The 18,798-nt window shown below is 41.5% G+C and overlaps 1 protein-coding gene across 1 annotated transcript in view; it reads right to left on the bottom strand.

Annotated features, from left to right (window-relative positions):
- gfra4b (GDNF family receptor alpha 4b) overlaps window positions 1–12,525 on the bottom strand; it is a gene marked incomplete at both ends in the record, with an annotated part of 42,847 nt that extends 30,322 nt beyond the window's left edge. Inside the window, one exon of the mRNA XM_080526890.1 lies at window positions 12,483–12,525. Coding sequence (XP_080383016.1) covers window positions 12,483–12,525 — 43 coding nt within the window. The remainder of the gene's footprint in view (window positions 1–12,482) is intronic.
- Between the last annotated feature and the right edge of the window lie 6,273 nt (window positions 12,526–18,798).

Here is an 18,798-nt window from a genome sequence, read left to right as displayed (position 1 = left end):
TATTTGCAATGACAATATAGTAAATATACATATTTACAACAGTAAATACAGTAAATACAGTAAAAGAGTCAAGTACAGAAGGAGAATTACTCTTCTAATCACATCAACAACTGTGATCATCATCATGACCATTATCTCTCTTGAAAAACAGATTTGATCTCATTGAGACTAACCTGGATACATAAAGGTTAAATTAAAATTATTTCATAGCTTGTGACTTGTGACTTATAGTATGTACATACTATAAGGAAAATGTTTTGCATGTTTCTTTATAGTCTTGTCGTCTATTTTCAAAATCCAAGGGGGAAAACCTGAAATGTAGTTGCTTCAGTGTGCATTGTGATGGAGAGGTAACTTGATGGCAGCGCCTGCGATGATGTGGCAGAACCGTCGTGGCCTCCAGCTGTGGCTGTCACTCTAGCAGCCTCGCCGTGGGGGGGCAGAGGAGCCAGACATGCTAACTATTCCATCATCATGAACGATGACCACTCTGACTGATGAAACTCTTAACTAACGGAGCTGCCACAGCCCTATGTGGCGCCCCAGCTGCACTGCATGCTGGATAAAGGGGACGGAGACTCAGTGCAAGGTATTATAATGGTGGCAGGCATAATGAGAGAGCCACACACATTAATCTTGAAGCTTTTCAATTGACTGCCTCCACTTGTGTCAATTTAGATAAAAAGGTGCAACAAGGCAATTTCCTTAATGCTGTGTGTTTCGAGGTAATAAAACCAGAGACAATCACCATCCTCTTCCTTTATGGGGCTTGATGGTTCTGGGGGTTTAATTGAGGTGAGACAAATTGGGAGACAATCTGGTTCAATCTGTGCTTGGACAGCCCGTGGAAGGACGATGTTCAAATGCATCTCTGGGCTTGCTCCCTTCATGCAAAGCATCCTTGCTTTCCATCTGTTTGATTTTGTGTCTTTTTGTGTTGTTTGTATAATTACACAACACCGGCGCACACCCCCACCCCTTATTGAGGTCATGCAGTGGAGGGCATAGTGGAAGAGATGTCCATCACTAGGGCCCTCTGGGAGCTATGGTGGGCACTGAGCAAATGCTGAACTGTAGTGGTTCAATTCCACACGCTCCTGAGGGTCTCCAATGATCCACTGGAGTAGAAGCTCCTCTGAAAGATTAAGTCGGGATCACAGAGGCCAATGGAACTTCTGCATCAAGAACATTTTTATTTACAGCTACACAGTCAATACATAATCATTTTGACGATCACATCTAAATCTAGATGTAAATTCAGTCAATCTATAGAGTTGGTACATCAAACTAAATATTTAATGTGCTAGACATATCAAAAAGTGCTGTAAAGGAATACATAAAGGCTGATTTATATCACAAAAAAACAAGATAATCTTATTCAGGGGCAGTAATCCCTTTTTATATAAAAAAAAAAACGGACACGATAAATTAACAGTCAGATGCTGGGAGACCATGTCTCATAAACCAGAGTTATGACAGGAAAAGAGTACAACCTAAACTTTCCCATCTGCTCATTAGCATAGCATAAAAGTGATTCATAACACAGGAATGTGACAGCGCCCACCTGGACACCCTGGGTTTCAGACAGCCATTGAGTTACTGCTACTCTGTGTAATGAAAGATAATTATCCTATTATTTCCTATTATTATTTTCGACGATAGTTTCAGGATCATTTTCTTTTAAGCATCATCATTTATATGTTTATGATATGGAAAAGATCATCTGCATTTATCATCGTTATTTACTTGATAGATTTAGATTATTCAAAATGTTGTAGTTGAAAAATAACTATTCAAGCATAAAGGAGAATGGAGATCTTTTTTTCTTATCTTCTGGTTTTGAGATTGATTGAATTTCAATTCCACAGCTTCTTTATTTTCTGTTGTGAACACAAGCTTTAACTAAGAAGTATTCTTATGACATAGACCAATTTGAGTTATAGATGTTTGCCGAACAGTTGGTGGAATTACCAGCAATAGAAAATTCACATTTATTAACCTCAAACCTTAACAACCATCTTATTAGTTTCTTCTCTCCCCAACTGCATGGAAGCCTGCTAATACAGCAAAACATCACTTTGTTTGATTTACAATAAGTAGATAAGTGGTTGTACAAATACATTCACTGTTTCTGTGAAGGCTGTGGTGACATCTGCAAACATTCAGTGGCAGACTAATTATACAGTGTCTATTCCAGAATTACCTAATGAAAACAGCGAGCTTTGTAGTTGCCCAGAATATGACAGTTAAATTAATAGTGCTGTTGAGACTGTACTGAAGCATCAAACAGTAACATTCTCATAACGAGCCTTAGCTTCTTACTGCCCCATTGTGATCCCAGTTAATTGCCTTAATTAACGTTACACTTTTTAAATGTTTTCCTGTGTGTGTGTTTGTGTGACAGAGAGCGAAAGAGAGAGTGAAAGAGGGAGAGAGAGAAAGAGAGAGAGATAGAGAGGGCACATCATACCCTACAATAATTCTCGACTTTCTGTCAGGTTGTCCTACCTGGTGGTCCATTACACTTTTAGTCCCATTTCAGATATCAAAACATCATATCTCAAATCCAAAGTGTATTTGGGTATACAGTATACAATTCAATGCACATAGTAGTTGTATCAAATGAAAACTACAGTATACAAAATTGTCTTCAGTATTGCAGCAGACCGGTTAGTTGGTGTAATTTTATTACTCTTTATATTACTATTTTTATGATAATCACATAGATTGCTTTCACACATCTCCCTTGGTCCCAGAATAAGGAGGTTTCAGGGCTAGCTCATAGACACCCGGGGCCTCTGCTGTCTTTTCAAGGACTCTCTGTGGCTTCATCTCTTTAAACATTAATGTATGTGGGAATAACTAACTAAGTCATGATACTAATCAGACTATTCTGTTGAATTTAAATCATGTGTTTGTGTTTTTGTTGCTTTTTTGGCTTGATGCTCAAGGATGAACAGTCTTTTGGTTTGAATGCCACAGAAATAATATCTAATGCTCGGGAAAAAAAAGAAGCAAGAAATATGTTAAGAAATTTAGCTGAGAGCTGAATCTGAAAAACTCATTGAGCATTAAGATTACAGAGAGAATGATGGATACCTTTATGTAAAAGCAAAAGTAGGATTTTGCATGAAATAATGATGTACGCATAATGTCTGTGGATAGCAGCCAGCTTGTGTTTAATAAGAAGCGCCATTATGCGGCAACTGACTTGTTAGTTAGTTTTCTCAGGTTGATCAACACTCCATGTTTTCTCACACCCATCAGTAGGGCTTAGCATCATTACCAAAATTCACACGAATTGTTGTTTTGTAAAGCTCCACCATACAGTACAATATCTTGTATGTGTGACCTCAAACAGGTGTTTCTCTTCCTGGTTGGAAGGCGATGTTCAGGACTCCTCAGACAGGTACTGTACGACAATCTCAAGCAGCAGCTTGTTCTCCAAGTCCCCCACCACCACGTGTGTTCAGACACTGCCCTCTTTTCCCAGGGTGTGTGTGTGTGTGTGTGTGTGTGTGTGTGTGTGTGTGTTAAGGGGGGGGGGGGGGGGGGATGCTGCATGAAATATTAAGTGCAGGCTCATTATGATGCAGGCTATGGGATCTGCAGGGCAATGGATCAACCACCAAGAAGAAATAACAAAGCTGCCAAAAACTTTCGGCTGAGACTCTGGGTCTCTTGTACTTTCCACTGACTGTTTTTCTGTGAGGCTGATGAAAGGATGGTCTGCCAAAGGCATCTCCCTACATGGGGTCAGGGCTAAGGCCTGTGTTATCGGATCTTACTCAGTGGGCGACAGACTTTCACAGTCATACTGCCTTTAAGGCGTCACGCACTGTACATGGAATCTTATTCCAGGCCTCACTCATTTAGAGTAGGTCAGACACACTGACTTCTTTATTGTGCAAATTAGATATCATTTTCACATGAAATCAGATGATGTCTAATTGACTATATCAGCCAGTCTCTTTTCACAGTTGCGTATTGTGTCGTATTAAGACTGTGCATCAACTTATTGTTCTGCATTGGGAATAGCATGTTTACATTTGAGTGATTTAGCAGAAGCTTTGATCCAAAGCGGTTTACAATAACTACATTTGTCAGTCATCGTAGAGAAAACCAGCGATAATGAATGAATGGTCTTTATTGTCATTGCAAGAACAAGCGCCATAGCAACAGAAAGCAACAGAAGGGAGAAAACGAGTTGTTGGGTGTGGAGAGATGAGGAGGAGGGGCCCAGATGTAATGTAGAGAATAGAAATGGGTCTTTAGAGATGGGTCTTTAGTCTACGGTGGAAGATTCTGACAGGGGTGGGAAGCTCATTCCACCACTGAGGTGCCAAAACAGAGACGAGCCGTGACTGAGCAGAGTGACCACAACATCCTGGTAGAGATGGCGGTGCCAAGCAGCCGCCAGTAGAGGTGGAAGAACCAATTAATTAGGTTGGGGTTTTGGGACTGACTATCGTACACAGATAGGGAGGGGAGCTGTTCCCTTTATTTCTCTGTAGGCAAGCTCCACGGTCTTGAATCTGATGCGAGCTGCTACTGGGAGCCAGTGAAGGGTGCAGAGGAGGTGGGTGTGACATAAGAGAATTCAGGGAGATCGATCACCAAATGGGCTGCAGCGTTCTCGATACCCATGTCTGAGCTAACTTTGGAAAAACAGGCCACCGATATATGCATCATCGTAACCATTCTTCCATACCATACATATAACTCACAAGTCAATATCAGCAAAGCCGTCAAAAAAGTTAATTATCCAGCAAAGTCCTGTAAGATCTGCTTCATTTGGCTGCTTACCACAAAATGAGTGCCAAATCCCCCCTGATTCTGAGAGAGAGAGAGAGAGAGAGAGAGAGAGAGAGAGAGAGAGAGAGAAAGAGAGAGAGAGAGAGAGAGAAAGAGAGAGAGGGAGAGAGTCAACCAGCCTAATATGGTTTTCTCCTCCCAGGGGCGGATCTCTGGCAGCCAGTCCTCAGTTCTCAGCTGCCAATCACGCCAATCATGCGTCAAATGCTTAGTGACATTCTCTCAATCCAATTAATTAACGCCTAACAAGCCATCGGAAGGCAGAGCAAGCCCTGGATTTGAGCTGTGGGTTGTGGATTGATGAAAGAGGAAGAGCCTCTCAAATACCCAGCTGACAGGCAGCGTGTCACAATCTCACACACTGCCCAGTAATGAGGTTGCCCGAGCGACATAGGGCATCGATGTCATGTCCATTTGTCGAAATCCCAGTCCTTTCTGCATGACTCTACCATACAATCCCTAACCCAAAACAAACAAGGACCAGAAACTGTTAAATCCCCATTTTGTGGAAAAACAACAACAAATTGGACACAATGTCCAATGATGGCATACTATAAGAAGAGTTGTTCTGTGCATAGGAGGGATTTGCACTGTTTGCTTCCTCTTTGCTTTTTCTCTCTGTCTGGAATAATTAATCACGTAGCGGAGAGCGGTGAGCTGTGAGTGGAGGTGGCAGGCTCTCCTGCGTAGAGCAGATGTTGTAAATCCACTGCAGCTCTTAGAGACAGGTGCCCTCCAGCCGGTTCTTGTCTGCTGCCTTGGTAATGGTTTGTTTCCCTTCCTGGAACACCGGAGAAATCAAGCAGCACGCAAACTGACCACTCCACTCTCAAACTCTATCATATCCGCATTACAAGGTTATGCAGCATTTACAGCGTCAAACGGTGGAGTCCAATGACCGGTGACTGTTTGTTGCTGAGTGGCCGGAGGGAGGCCACTTGGTCTGTGAGGTCAACGGGATTGTTGCCAGTATATTTATCTGATTCTCGTTGCCATAGTGTCATTTCCTGTATCTTGGGCTTGCGGTCCATTAATGAGCTCAGGTTTCTTGGTACAGACGGTACTGATCAAAAATGTATCATTAGTTGGAGACAATTATTTCCAGTAAGTTTATTTTTTTTTAGAAACCGTAATGAGGCAACCTGACTAATTTCATTCATTGATTTGATTACTGAAGTTTCGTTTAATTTAATTTCAGTGAAAACAATGTGATGCCTGGCTTGACTTATACATCGTTTGGACTGTGCCTAGTGATGATAAGACATTATTTTCATTCGGTTGCTGAATTGCAGTGTAATTCACTTTCCTGCGCATGTCGGCAAACATTGAGAATGGCCCTTAGTAATTAAATGCCATGGAGATTGAGGCCACATTTATGTTTCCTAAAATAATAATAATAATAAAAGCAAATAATACATGCATAGCAGTGGATATAAAACCTGTTTAGTTAGCGGGGCACATTCATCCTGCCTGTCATAAAGGCTGTGTTGCGACCACAATAAAAATTAGACAGCTGCATCCATCATGGCTCCTCCGTCGGTGTCTTCTTCTCTCTCTCTCCCAGGCTCTCACTCACGTTTTCAATTATGCATTTTGCGTACTCTTCCCCCAGGTCCCCTCAGTTTCTTTGGCTCGCATTTCTTAAACTTGAAGGGATGAAAAAGCAATGAGGACTTTTTATTTGCCTGGAAATAAACATGAGAGGGATATCTGGTGGACACTAGCATTCCTTTTTAAAGACGGCCACAACAACAGTATCACTCATGTTTATTGATGCGAGAGAATTCTCAAAGGGGGGCACAAACTAAAATAACCCCACTACACAAACATTTGTTAACAAATGTGTCCACGTTTATGTGTCCACGTTATGTTATTTTAAGGATGTAACTTTGTGCCAATGGGATTATGGCCTTGAGTATCACTAGTGGACCCTGGCTGCCTCTGACTGACGCAGGTAAACCAACTGCTGATGTCAACCCTGTGTGGGAGACACCCTAACCCATCACAGATGAAATACTAAGTAATAATGGGTTTCTCACTCTTACTCAAAGACTACGTTGTCTGTGTTATGTACAGAGAAGATATATTGGCAATGCCCACATCACCCAAAGTAAAGGAACATTTGAAAAATATGTCCTTGGATCGTTGTCAGCTGTTCTCTCCCGAACAAATCTATCTTCACTAAATCCTCTGTCATCCCCATATATTTAGCTCTGTCCTAGAAACCCAGTCTGAAGCAGGGTAGCTGTTTGGAAGAAGAAAGGTAAAGCCCTCCATTTGAAGTTGTGTCACAAAGGGTTTGTGTCTACCTGTCTGGAACGGGCTTTCTCTCTGGATAACTGCAGACAGACTCAGAGCTAATGAGCCTCTGTTTGGCCCTTGGAGGCCACTGTATATCTATAGCCCTAGAACCATCTCCTGAATTTCTTAACAGGCCTGGCACAAGTGGAAGGCCCCAGCTTTTAGCCATGTACTGAAGAGCCCTACTTTTACTTTTATAAGTTACTGTTTCGGTCCCAACCTCTCATTTTCAACAGTGTGATCAACAGCCCCTTTCAATTGACCTGCCACAAAGATTAATCCTGGCTGAGGACCTTGGGAGTTTTCAACTGTGACAAGCTTTCTAACTCCTTACATAATGTACTGTTTTGAGCTATTATGGTTTAATGTTATAGGCAGATGATTACACAAGTATTGAATAATGTCAGAATGAAAGGTCAAAGCCATCAACTTGACTGACATTAGATGAATGGATGAAGTTCCAGTTCACCAGCATGGTTTAAAGCATCTATAATTGAATAGAAATAAAGTTCTAAAGGCCCAGACGATGACTAAGGAAAAAGGGCATCCTACAGGTTGGGAATGAGTCATCTAAAACTAAAATGACTGAGTAAGAGAGAGAGAGAGAGAGAGAGAGAGAGAGAGAGAGAGAGAGAGAGAGAGAGAGAGAGAGAGAGAGAGAGAGAGAGAGAGAGAGAGAGAGAGAGAGAGAGAGAGGGATGACCATCATTTCCTGTGTTCATGTTGTTAATAATCTAATATCATTTTAAAAATATTTTTGCAAAGATAAATTCATGTGTGGTGTTCATTACATTGTATTCTTTTATTACACTGTATTTAGCCTACCAAACAGTGTCTAGTCAACAGAGGACAACAAGGTCACACTCCTGAATGAAAAAAATCTGTCTATGAAGACAATAATAACCAAAATAATAATGTTTCTCTCCTCAGCAATAATCTGAGCATTTAATAGGATTGTAATGACCCAGCCATTTTGCCCACACAAGGAAACACTCAAGCATCTGGTACAGTATCTGTTCATGAGTAATGCCTGCTAGAAATGAGATTCATGACAAAATCCCTTACAAGAGCACAGCCAATATGCCTGGTAATAGCATGCTTGGCCATGGCTTATCTATTTCCATTAAAGACATAGGTCATGACCCACAATATTGAAACCTTTAAATCAAACATATCAGGGAACAGCAGAGACCCACTGACTACTTTACACTGGAAATGATTATATTTCTATCTGCATTTCGGTTTACTGAGTGTCTGACTTGGAAAGCGTGGGAATATGTTTTAGTTACATTATTGTGAAAGTGGTCATTTATAGTCAATGATCCAGCAATACACCTATCTTTTTTCACACCAAAAAGTTTAAATGTAACATGGTATTTCAGCATTACATTAAATGATTGTTGTTGTTTTTTTTTTGTTATATTGCTGTTTGTATCTTTATGTCCTATGCACCAACCACACCAAGTACATTTCCTGTATGTGCGAATATACTTGACAATAAAAATAATTCTGATTCTGATTCTGATGATCCACATTTAAATTAATCCCTACCGATTCAAAAACTTCTCCCCCCTGCTGTAGGATTATCTATCATTCAATTCCTCACTTAAATGGTTGCTGATCTCAATACCATCAGAGATCATTTGTTGCCCATTCATACTGAATATTACTATTCAATGCAATCACTTGCGCTACAGTTGGACTTGCTCCTTGAGATTAAATGGCTGTGAGCTGACTGTGATGTACCTCACAGTTTCAACAACACAGAGGGGGAAATAATTATTAAAGCAGCCCTGCAGTGCTACAATCACATTAATTCTATATATTTTTTCTGCACTCATATGGGTCTGTCAGAGTGGACCCCAGAGCGCATACATCATGCAGATAAGATAAATGCTTGGACTATGATTGTCTCTCCTCCTGCCTCCCTCGCCTTCCTCTTTCTCATACGGGTGAACCCTCCCTGTGGTTATTCAGACAGAGCTCCAACTCATCAGAATGCAGTATCTGGCCATCTTGTAGATGAATATCTTGCTCAGGACCCTAGACCCTGGATGTAAGGTCATCATCCCTCTTGTACTACATACAGCACAGTGTCTCCACACGTATCTCCACACTGTCTCCACACGTCTAAAGAGCTACAAAAAGATCTACATGTACAGCCTTGATATGTAATCATGTTATGGTTTACAGTCAATTAACGTTCACTCCAAAGTTGTTAGATATGATATCGTACATATAAGTTAATATATACTGTATGTATCTGGCAAACTGACAGCATTTGAGCTGTGTCGATCCAATATTCTGATATCCTGATGCTGATTCAAACCCTGGTCTCCCTCATGGAAGATACAAGCATCTACCATTTGACCAAGAGGTCAAAGATCTATCATTGTCAAGATCAAAGTGTTCCCAGGTGTCAGGTAGGGCTCTCTCACCACCAGAGTACGATTCCAAATCACTACAACAGGAATTTTAAACGATCCAAATACCTACCTGTGTTTCCTAAAGATGGTCACTAGTTTCATCTCAAACCCCAATGTTTCTGATATGCCATTTAATTGCACCCATCTATGAGCAATCTAGAAAAATATCTATATATTTTGAATCCCCAGTGTTAGAGATGTTGCAGTACGGTCTAGTCTTCTCTCATAGGTTGAAATACGTCATGTGAGTCGAATGTCAGTCCATATCAACCCCACTCCCTCTTCAATAGGCCGTATAGAGCGTAGGCATCATGCAGTAGCCTACTCAACGACACCATCTGTTTCCCAATGTATTGAAATATTGCCTATGATCATTAGCCAGAACACGTGGCTCAACACAGACTGGATTCTTTTCTTTTTTTAAATGAATCTCGAATGTGCATCGACTAAAACATCTAAACTACTGCCAGATGAGCTGGGCACGAAAGTATGATTAAAAACTCAGATATCAGTACTGTTCCATTACACAGCTGCAGAGGTGAAGTGACAGTTGTAATTTGTCCCTGTGCTGTACGGGTAAATCATGTCTTCAACAGACCTCCAGTCTTGTACCAATTAAATGGGTGAACACTGATAGACAGACATGGAATTTCTAATGTTGTGATTCTTAATGGATTTCTGTACAACCTTCATTTCTATTCATCATGTCTTTTCACCTATAACCCCTCATTCTGCTAATGAAGACAGTCCAGGGGTTGTCAGAGAATATCAGCACTGGGGGCAGGCTAGTGTAAGTATATGCTGCCGTACACTATTGATGTGCTGGGAGTATGGGGCCAATTGAAATGGGAATGATCAACTCTGGTGTAATGGCCATGTCAATAATCATAATGATATTACCCCGTCTGTAACAAGGTCAGGATTAACATGTGTCGGTGCTCACTCGACTAACAGACATTGATAGTCTGCAACTCACAACGGTTCCATCTCCCTTGCGTGCTTTGGAGGCACAAAATCAATAGCTGCTTCATCCAATCACACAGAGAGTGTTTGCTGTCATTTTGCAACAATGGCAATCCCACCCAGGTGCCTACGTGAAATGGACTGAGATGATGCATATGGGGCAATATACTCTCACCGAACACTTTATTAGGAACACTATACTAATATTAGGTAGGGCTTTCCTTCTTCATCGTCGCATTGATTCCACAAGATGTTGGAAACATTCCTTTGAGATTCTGGTCCATAATGACATGCATCACGCAATTCCTGCCGATTTTTCAGGTGCACTTTAAAGCTGTGAATCTCCCGTTCTACCATATCCCAAAGGTGTTCCACTGGATTCAGATCCGGTGACTGGGCAGGCCACTGAAGACATTGAACTCATTGTCATGTTCATGAAACCAGTTTGAGACGCCTTTTGATTGTGGCCATGAGGGGATGCACATGGCCAGCAACAATACTCAAATAGACTATGGCATTCAAGCGATGATTGATTGGTATTAATGGGCCCAAAGTGTGCCAAGAAAACCCACACCATTACACCACCTGAATGAATGAGAAGACTATGACAGGTGTTCCTAATAAAGTGTCCGTTGAGTGTAGGTCACACATTGTTTAGTATAAACAAAGCGTGCATCTAAACAGTGAAAATATCACTACAGCACTTGAGGATAGTTGGCCAAATGATTATCAATAGCAATTTACATGACAGGATGATTGGATAGGACTCAGTGTCCAGTAGTGCTTGTTTCATAATTGCATAACGCTCCACTAGCAGGCCACAAAGGTAATGTACCTTAGTTTGCACATTCTCTCTCTCTCTCTCTCTCTCTCTCTCTCTCTTCTCTCTCTCTCTCTCTCTCTCTCTCTCTCTCTCTCTCTCTCTCTCTCTCTCTCTCTCTCTCTCTCTCTCTCTCTCTCTCTCTCTCTCTCTCTCTCTCTCTCTCTCTCTCTCTCTCTCTCTCTCTCTCTCTCCCTCCCTCCCTCCCTCCTCCCTCCCTCCCTCCCTCCCTCCCTCTCCCTCTCCCTCTCCCTCTCTCTCTCTCTCTCTCTCTCTCTCTCTCTCTCTCTCTCTCTCTCTCTCTCTCTCTCTCTCTCTCTCTCTCTCTCTCCCTCTCTCCCTCTCTCCCTCTCTCCCTCTCTCCCTCTCCCTCTCCCTCTCCCTCTCCCTCTCCCTCTCCCTCTCCCTCTCCCTCTCCCTCTCTCTCTCTCTCTCTCTCTCTCTCTCTCTCTCTCTCTCTCTCTCTCCCTCTCCCTCTCTCTCCCTCTCTCTCCCTCCCTCTCCCTCCCTCTCTCTCTCTCCCTCTCTCTCCCTCCCTCTCCCTCTCCCTCTCTCTCCCTCCCTCCCTCTCTCTCCCTCTCCCTCTCTCTCTCTCCCTCCCTCCCTCCCTCTCTCTCTCTCTCTCCCTCTCTCCCTCCCTCTCTCCCTCTCTCTCCCTCTCTCTCCCTCTCTCTCTCTCCCTCTCTCTCCCTCTCCCCCCCCCCTCCTCAAATATTATTTGCAACCCCCGCATACATGTGTGGGTAATTAATTGGCACACAATTTCAACATTATATTAAGATTTCACTATGCAAAATAAATTATATCGAAAATAATCACAGACTCTCCAGATATCCTACAAGACAACTATCTTCCTTTCATCTCCTCATTTTAACCAGAAGATCTCTGTTGATAAACCATTTTCATCGTAAACGCATAAATATACAGCGTAGATGTAACTGACTTTATTTTTTACTTTACTTGTTTTCCATTCATTCGTTAAAAAATTATCCTTAAGTGGCAAATACTGAGGGCTGAAGTGAACAGGTTGCAGAAATGAAATGCTGCATCCCACTATGACTATATGTGGTATATCCAGTTCTATATGGATATATATCTACATCCAATTAACGTCTCTTAATGACAGTAAAGAGGTGGGAAATAAATCCGTTACTCACCAAAAAAGACGAGTTGAAACAGGTAAACTCCCCAAAGATCCATCTTGATTTTCAATGTGAAATTCGGTTTAGACAATTTCAGGTAACTCACCACTTACACATGCACCTCTGAAATTACACTAAAATAAATCCTCTTTTACATGTTCAATGTAAACACTGTCACAAAAAACGATTGATGGCCATGTGCAATCCTTTCTTTTCGACTACTCAAGTCACATTTCAGAATTGTATAAGTTAGGGGGAAAAGTGATCATTGTGGTCACACACAAAGCAAACGATTACGGGCGTTTGCGTAAAATAGCACGTTATGATAGTATAGAACTAAAGTGAATTATCCAATGTGTAGAGTCAGAGTGTGTGATTGCCCACCGCGGTTTTGTCTCGCAAGTCTCTGCAAACGCATTTGCCGTCAGAGAGCAGCTGAGTGCGCCTGGATGGACTGAAACTGCTGGAGCGACGTAGGTGAGCAGAGGGAGGGGAGGGGAGAGGGGAGGTGCGAGGAACAGAGGGGGCGTAAGAAGGGTTTTAGATCGTGAGGGAAAGTATTGGGTGTCATGGGTTAATGTTAGGGACAGTGCAATGACGGCCATCGTTTGAGTAAAATTACGCACTACGCAGAGTCGCAAAGCCTCCGCTCTATCAGCTATTAAGTAGTCTTCTATCAGCTATTGTAGTCTGGTGGCCTGTTCATTAACTCATTACTGCAGCATGCCTTTCCTTTCTGCCAATTGTGTGTCCAAGGTCTCTGGATCACATACCGCTCAACTCATTTCTGCGTGAGAAAAGGCGATGGAGTTATCTAACAACACTATCGCCTATAGTTTAGAGCCAACTGCACTGCGTATTCCTCACTGACTGACTTAACCTATTTCAGATCTTACAGCAGTTTCACTTCCAATAGAAATACATATGAAAGATACACAACACTAGGTAGGCAGCAGTGATTAACCGAAATAGAATAGTTCAAAAAAATATGTTAATTAATTCATCTGTAATCAGTTAAAGTGTTAAACCAACTTCTGCGTCTTAGACCAACTTATATAGATTTTAAATATGAAAATGAACTTAATGCTGCAAATAAACAATACAGCTTTGAAATTAGACAATGAACCAGATGGTAAAATAAATGAAAGCGGGGAGAAATACATGCACATAAGGAAGGGTGTATTTTGTCATCAATAGGATTGAGAGTCTAGAACCATGACAGTTGTCTTGTGAGGGTTTGTGTTCTGTATTTCTGACCAATTTTGCCAACTGAACACCAAGCAAAAGTCCATCACTTTCATTCTATTGGCTAGTGCTGAGAGTCAAGTTTCATGACATCTGTGGATTTTATGGCCCAGACCCCAATTCAGACTGAGAAGACAGTAATGATGTCCAAGATGTGCATTTGGGATTTGTTTATCCACCCTTTGCTGCCTCCAAAATAGTGATGTCCAATGGAGTTTCCAGATGATCCATACAAACAGAGCTGGCAGGGGAGCAGATAACCAGTAGTCAGCAGCCATGTTGGCTCAGTGTGTTACAAGCCTCCCAAAGGTCCAGGAGCCGGCCCAGTGCCAGAACCAACACCTTGGAAGGATTTTGTGTGGGTGGACGGGGAAGGGGGGGGAGGCAGTGCCGCAATTCATGACATGACCATGCAGTGTGTATGGTGAGATGGTGGTTTTACATTGCTTAGGCACTAAATAGATACAGTAAATATAAATTAGATTAAACATTCAAACCAACCTGCCACCGAAATATAAACAAAAGAAAGACTGATTGGGTGGGTGGGTGGGCAAGACTTGCCCATAGCCACCACCGGTCTTGTCCAGAAGGATCGCCGCCCAGCTAAAGAAATAAACGGAGAATTCATTCTGTAGAGCCATTTTAGCTTGGTGCCTTGCTGATTTCATGCAATTCACCTTGCAATTTCCTTCAGCTTCATTTAAATGGTTCACTTGAGAGAAAAAACAACACATTTTCGATTCAAATGTCATAGTGCAATTAGATAACGACGGGAGCGGTGGATGACTTTTGAGTGTTTGAGTGTTTTAACATTCAGTTAGAAGAGATTCACTAATTGTAAAACACCCATGTGTTTCGAAAGTTTTTCTGATTTACTCCCTAATAAGCTTATAGCATTTGGAAAAAATACAACATTACCATCTCAGTTGGGAAATAAAGTACTTAGACCAGGGGAGATGAGCTCTGAGCATATTTAATGAATCTTTAAAAAGAGGCAAAGTGCCTTTGGGATCTTTCGGTGAAGCACATTTGGTATATGCATTTGTGTGAATTTGTTATTCAAGTCAACACGAAACATTGCAAGAGAGAGGAAGACTCTCTGGGTGCGGACACTGTGGACACTCAATCTAGCCTTTGCATTACTGCTGTTTGCACATGCCATATTTTTGCACATAATTTGTACGCCCAGAACCAAATTTTTCATATTAGTCTCTAATTATACATCCGTATACACCATACTGTGTACAAATAATTTTGTTATCATAGCTTATTGTACATAGCTTATTGTTATTCATCTCTTGTATCCTACTTGTGGCAGAGAGTGTGGATATCTTTAAAGGAAAAGCTAAAACACACCTTTTTAGCCTCGCTTTATCTAGTGTTTATCTCAACTTGCACTTTAACTCCTATTTCTTATCTCCTATTTCTTGTTTTATTCCTGGTTTATTATATTATTATTATGTCTACAATATCATGTTTTGCACTATATCAGTACTTGCACTTCTTGGTTAGATGCTGAATGCATTTCGTTGTCTGGTACTTGTACTCTGCAAATGACAATAAAGTTGAATCTAGTCTAATCTAAAAAGGGAGCTTCAATGGGAGAGAGTGTTTATTTATTTCTGAGCTCTGAGGTGTCCCTGACACTCTGTGGAGGATCCAGTGGAAGTGTGTAAGTGCACAGGGCTTGGTCGCATTAAAGGATCGACCTAACATGACCTGAATCACCTCCACTGAGGATGCTCTCCAAAAGAAAAGAACGAGGATCATAAATGTGCTGTCAAGTCTTCCCAAGACATACGTAGCTTCAAGCCGGAGATCTCTGTCTGAGTCTGCAGGGCTGTCAATTACATGCAGTATCTCTTCACTTCTTTGGACTGCTTAGCTTTCAATTTGGATGGACGGTGGGGTCAGTTTTGAAGGTTTTGAAGGTGGGAGACGGACACATTTCACTCGGAAGCCCCAGACGAGGATTCATTGATTTCCCCATCTTTCTGAGCTGAGGCGGTGTGGATATATCATAATGAGGGATTACGAAGTGTTTGGGTAATCATTGCTATGTCAATGCAGTATAACTAGGCAGAACCAGATGATGAAGCAAGTAGTGTGGTGGTGCACTCACTGTGAATGTTTGCTGGACACATTTAACTACTTTTACAGCTGAGTTCAGACCTACTTTCAGTGTTGACTCGATCAGAATTAGAAATCAGAGCATTGGCAGGTTTTCCCAGACTCTTGCCAGACGAGGATTCCCACTTGGATATGATGCATTAGATACTTTTATTAGATAGCTTTTTTGTAAACTTGTGTAAACTCTTTTTTCTTTTTTTTTACTGAATTTGGTTCCATTTGGGTCAGAGCAGACTCATATTTCAGAGTAGAGTCTTATTGAATGTTTTAGTGAATGGTGAGGGGTAGTCCAATCCAGACATAGTTACCATTGTAATTATGTTAAAGAGTCTAGGGACATGTTTCAGCACCTCATTCTATACCCAAACATTAATTTGGCCAGTTTAAAAGGTCTGGCCATACGTGTGGGTCCCTGGGCAGTGATGTCATATAGGCTCCATTACACACAGAGTTCTGCTTGTTCCACATGGGGTTGTGGGAAAGATTTCCCTATTTTTCCCCTCTGATTTCCCTCTTTGTTTGTGCCTAATAGCTCAGTAAGCCTTTGACTGATTGGCTGATTCTTGAAACAACATACAAGGAGTGTTTGCCTCACAGAACTATCCTTGTCTTGTTCTTGTAGCCTCACCACTAGGATTATCAGACCAGCTACAGTGGTTATATACTGTGTATATGTGTGTATCCTGTGTGTGGACAATGATTGTTCCGGAGAAAGTCTAAAAGTTAAAGATCTGTTCCCTTGTCTTCCCTATATATATATATATATATATATATATATATATATATATATATATATATATATACACATACACATACACATACATATACAGAACCAGTCAAAAGTTTGGACACAATTGAATGGGAAAGTGTGTCCAACCTTTGACTGGTACTGTATGTATATACATATATGGGCAGATATCTGAGAGTGATACCTTCACAGCTGTTCTGTCAAACAGAACATTGTTTAAATGCTGTGAGACTGTATGGTAGGTATTCTCACATGAAGTGACTCTGTCTCCTCTCACTACAACAGATGGTGTGTCTCATGCCTACTGTGTGGAAAGGTTCGGTTACAGCGCTGTGGGTGCCTGGTCTTGTCTTTAAACCTAATTTAGGCCACACACACACACACACACACACGCACACGCACACAACCAGATGGAAACCACTTAATTAACCAAGGAGTAGGTGTTGATAAAAACAGACATTGACAAAAAATAGATTTTTCCAGTTTTCCAGCAGGAAGCGCATTTGAAGTTCAGCACCATCTTGAAGCAACAGTACAATACTGTGTGGTGTCAGTCTCTCCTTGCTGTTTAAGGCGACGACAACCCTTCTCCCCTGTGTTCTCCAGAGCAGCATATTAAACATGAGAGCTCCTTTAAAGCTGGTCCCCTTCCTCTGGTGCCACCTTAGGTTTCAGTCATTATCGCCCGATCCCCTGGCAGTATAAGATAAGATTCGTAAAACCTTTTTTTCAGTGGGGGCCCCGACTGTCTGTGGGTTTCTTTAAGGGGTGAGAAGGTTAGCCGGGAACATCTATCACTGATTCCCAGACACTCCTGGTGGCCAAAAATAATCAGATGACACCTGGATCAACATCTCTGTGTTTTCACATCCATAACTCATCTGTTAGGGTCTGTGAATCTGAGCACACATTGCAGGAGGAGTGTGTGTGTGCGTGTGTGTGTGTGTGTGTGTGTGTGTGTGTGTGTGTGTGTGTGTGTGTGTGTGCGTGCATGCATGCATGCATACACATAATTGCGTATGTGTGTAAGCTTGTGTGTGTGTGTGTGTGTGTATGTGACTTTGATTTCCACCTTTATAAATTTATTAAATGTATCAGTTTAAGAACGGCTCTTAATTAATCACACCAGAAACATCCATTGGGTTGTTTTAGCAATAACATAATTAAGCCTGGTCCATGTGGAAGTATTGACCTGACCTGGGACAGAGTTCACTGCTGTTGACCATAGTGGTGGTGTGTTTCACCCCCTGGGAAATGCACAATTAACCAAATTAGAAGGCAAAACCTGGCGAGGTCAAAGGTCAAAAGGGGAACTCCTGCTGTATTGGACATCTTCATTTGTAAAGCAAACAACACTGCAATGCCGTTATTCTAAAGAGTCTAAAGTGAAATGGAAACCAATTACTCTATAGTAGTTATCTCTTTTACAAAGAGGATGCAAGTTGTTTTCTTCTTCTCCCTGTCTTCTTCTCTACCCCCCCCCCCCCCCCCCCTCTCTCTCTCTCTGAGACATTTTCCACAGAATCTTCACATGTGTACTATCTCAAACTCTTCTTGACATCAAGTTAGCTCTCTAACATTCAGAAAATGTGTCATTTGCCCTTGGTTTTCATGTCACTGTCTTTATAGGCTTGAGATGGAGCGTTTGAAATCAGAGTCTTTGTATTAAGCTGAAAACACATTTGCATTTCATAATGAGCCCTGCCATAGAAATCGTGTCACAAAGTGGTCTTTCACAGAGTGGACTATCTGACTGTTAACCTCCCAACCACGTGGTGAAAGGTTATTCAAGGTTCTTCAGGATTTGAAATTGAATATGTTTTTTTGATTTGAGTCACACAATCCTATGCATTTTCTCCAGCATACATGTTCTATGTGATTTCTTAATACTGTAGGTAGACAAAATGCTTCCTCTACTTATGGATTATTTTGGTGCCATGAAATAGGGGGACTAGGTATAAAAAGTGTCATTTCTAAATGGCCAAAGTGTGCCAAGAATACATTCACACCGTTACATCACCTAAGTGACAATCACACCTCCACTCCACTGCCACTGTGAGACAAACTAACTGAAATGTCCCCTGTAGACATAGAACAGTTCCTATGATTCCTGACATAATATTATTTTTGAAATAATAATAATAAATGGTAATTCTTCCTTCTTCTAACATTATGACTGCCAATGGCCCCTGGTTCGAGCTTAGGTTA

This window comes from Nansenia antarctica (genome assembly GCF_963989245.1).
Source record: "Nansenia antarctica genome assembly, chromosome: 3".
NCBI lineage: Eukaryota > Metazoa > Chordata > Actinopteri > Argentiniformes > Microstomatidae > Nansenia > Nansenia antarctica.
Note: the sequence above shows the minus strand (reverse complement) of the source record. Positions and strands in the feature narration are given on the sequence as shown.